This window comes from Limulus polyphemus, unplaced genomic scaffold (assembly GCF_000517525.1).
Source record: "Limulus polyphemus unplaced genomic scaffold, Limulus_polyphemus-2.1.2 Scaffold1153, whole genome shotgun sequence".
In the NCBI taxonomy this organism is placed as follows: Eukaryota; Metazoa; Arthropoda; class Merostomata; order Xiphosura; family Limulidae; genus Limulus; species Limulus polyphemus.
The window spans coordinates 333,759-334,849 of record NW_013666763.1 but is presented as its reverse complement, the minus strand read 5'-3'; the positions used below and the strand labels follow the sequence as shown (position 1 = coordinate 334,849).

At 28.2% G+C, this 1,091-nt stretch overlaps 1 protein-coding gene across 1 annotated transcript in view; it reads left to right on the top strand.

Annotated features, from left to right (window-relative positions):
• Positions 1–143: 143 nt before the first annotated feature.
• LOC106462377 (protein tyrosine phosphatase domain-containing protein 1-like) overlaps positions 144–1,091 on the top strand; it is a 14,645-nt gene continuing 13,697 nt past the window's right edge. The window contains exon 1 of the mRNA XM_013922295.2: positions 144–274. Within this exon, the coding sequence (XP_013777749.2) occupies positions 212–274 (63 nt within the window). The 5' untranslated portion in view covers positions 144–211. The remainder of the gene's footprint in view (positions 275–1,091) is intronic.

Here is a 1,091-nt window from a genome sequence, read left to right as displayed (position 1 = left end):
TCTGTGTAGCTAAGTGTTTATCAGTCAGTTTACTTAACTTATATATATAAGTACTTGCAACTAATTTTAATAACTGTTTCTTTTGGATTTTTCCTGAATTGTATGAACTATCATTTAATACTGCTGTTTTGTTTATTAATTATAAATTTTCATTTATAGTGTTATATTATAAACATCAGTGTTTTTCTATGTTAGGAAAGATTATGGTACCATGTCTAATGCCACTCTGCTTGACATGGTTAAAGTGATGGCATTTGCTTTAACAGAGGGAAAGGTAGGATTCTGTTTAATATTCATTCTATGTATAAACTTAAATATAACATTTGTTGTTCCTTTTTAAATTATAACATAGTGTTGAGCACTAAATTAACACAACCTAATAACCTTAGGCTTTCAGTATTGACAATGACTCATACAATTGAACTGAATCAATAATCAACATCCAAGATATAAATAAATCCTCTTCAAGACACCTGTTTAGTTTACCAATATAACTGAATGATTAGCAGAGTATTGGGATATAGTGTAGCAAACTGAATGAAGTCACCATTTAAAGGAGATTGGAGATGTAAACGTTTAGGTATAAAAAAGAAAAAGTATATATTTGATTAGTTTTGAATTTCTTTGTTGTAGTTTATATCAATTATAATAGGACTTGTCCTTTAACTTTTGTTCATAAATATGTTAATTCCAAAATCTGAAAAATTGTCTACCATTATACTAATTTTTTAAAAATTTAAATGTGTTGATGTTTACCAGATTTATTTAAAAAATTCTAATTATCTCTGACAGCAGTTATTATGAGATTATGCAACAAATGAGTATTTACAGCTTTATTAGTCTGTTTGGTAGACACCTGTCATATAACACTGTGACAGCTGTTTTTTAGAAATACTTTGAGATTATGCAGCAAATAAGTATTTACAGCTTTATTAGTCTGTTTCGTAGACACCTGTCATATAACACTGTGACAGCTGTTTTTTAGAAATACTTTGAGATTATGCAGCAAATGAGTATTTACAGCTTTATTAGTCTGTTTCGTAGACACCTGTCATATAACACTGTGACAGCTGTTTTTTAGAAATACTGTG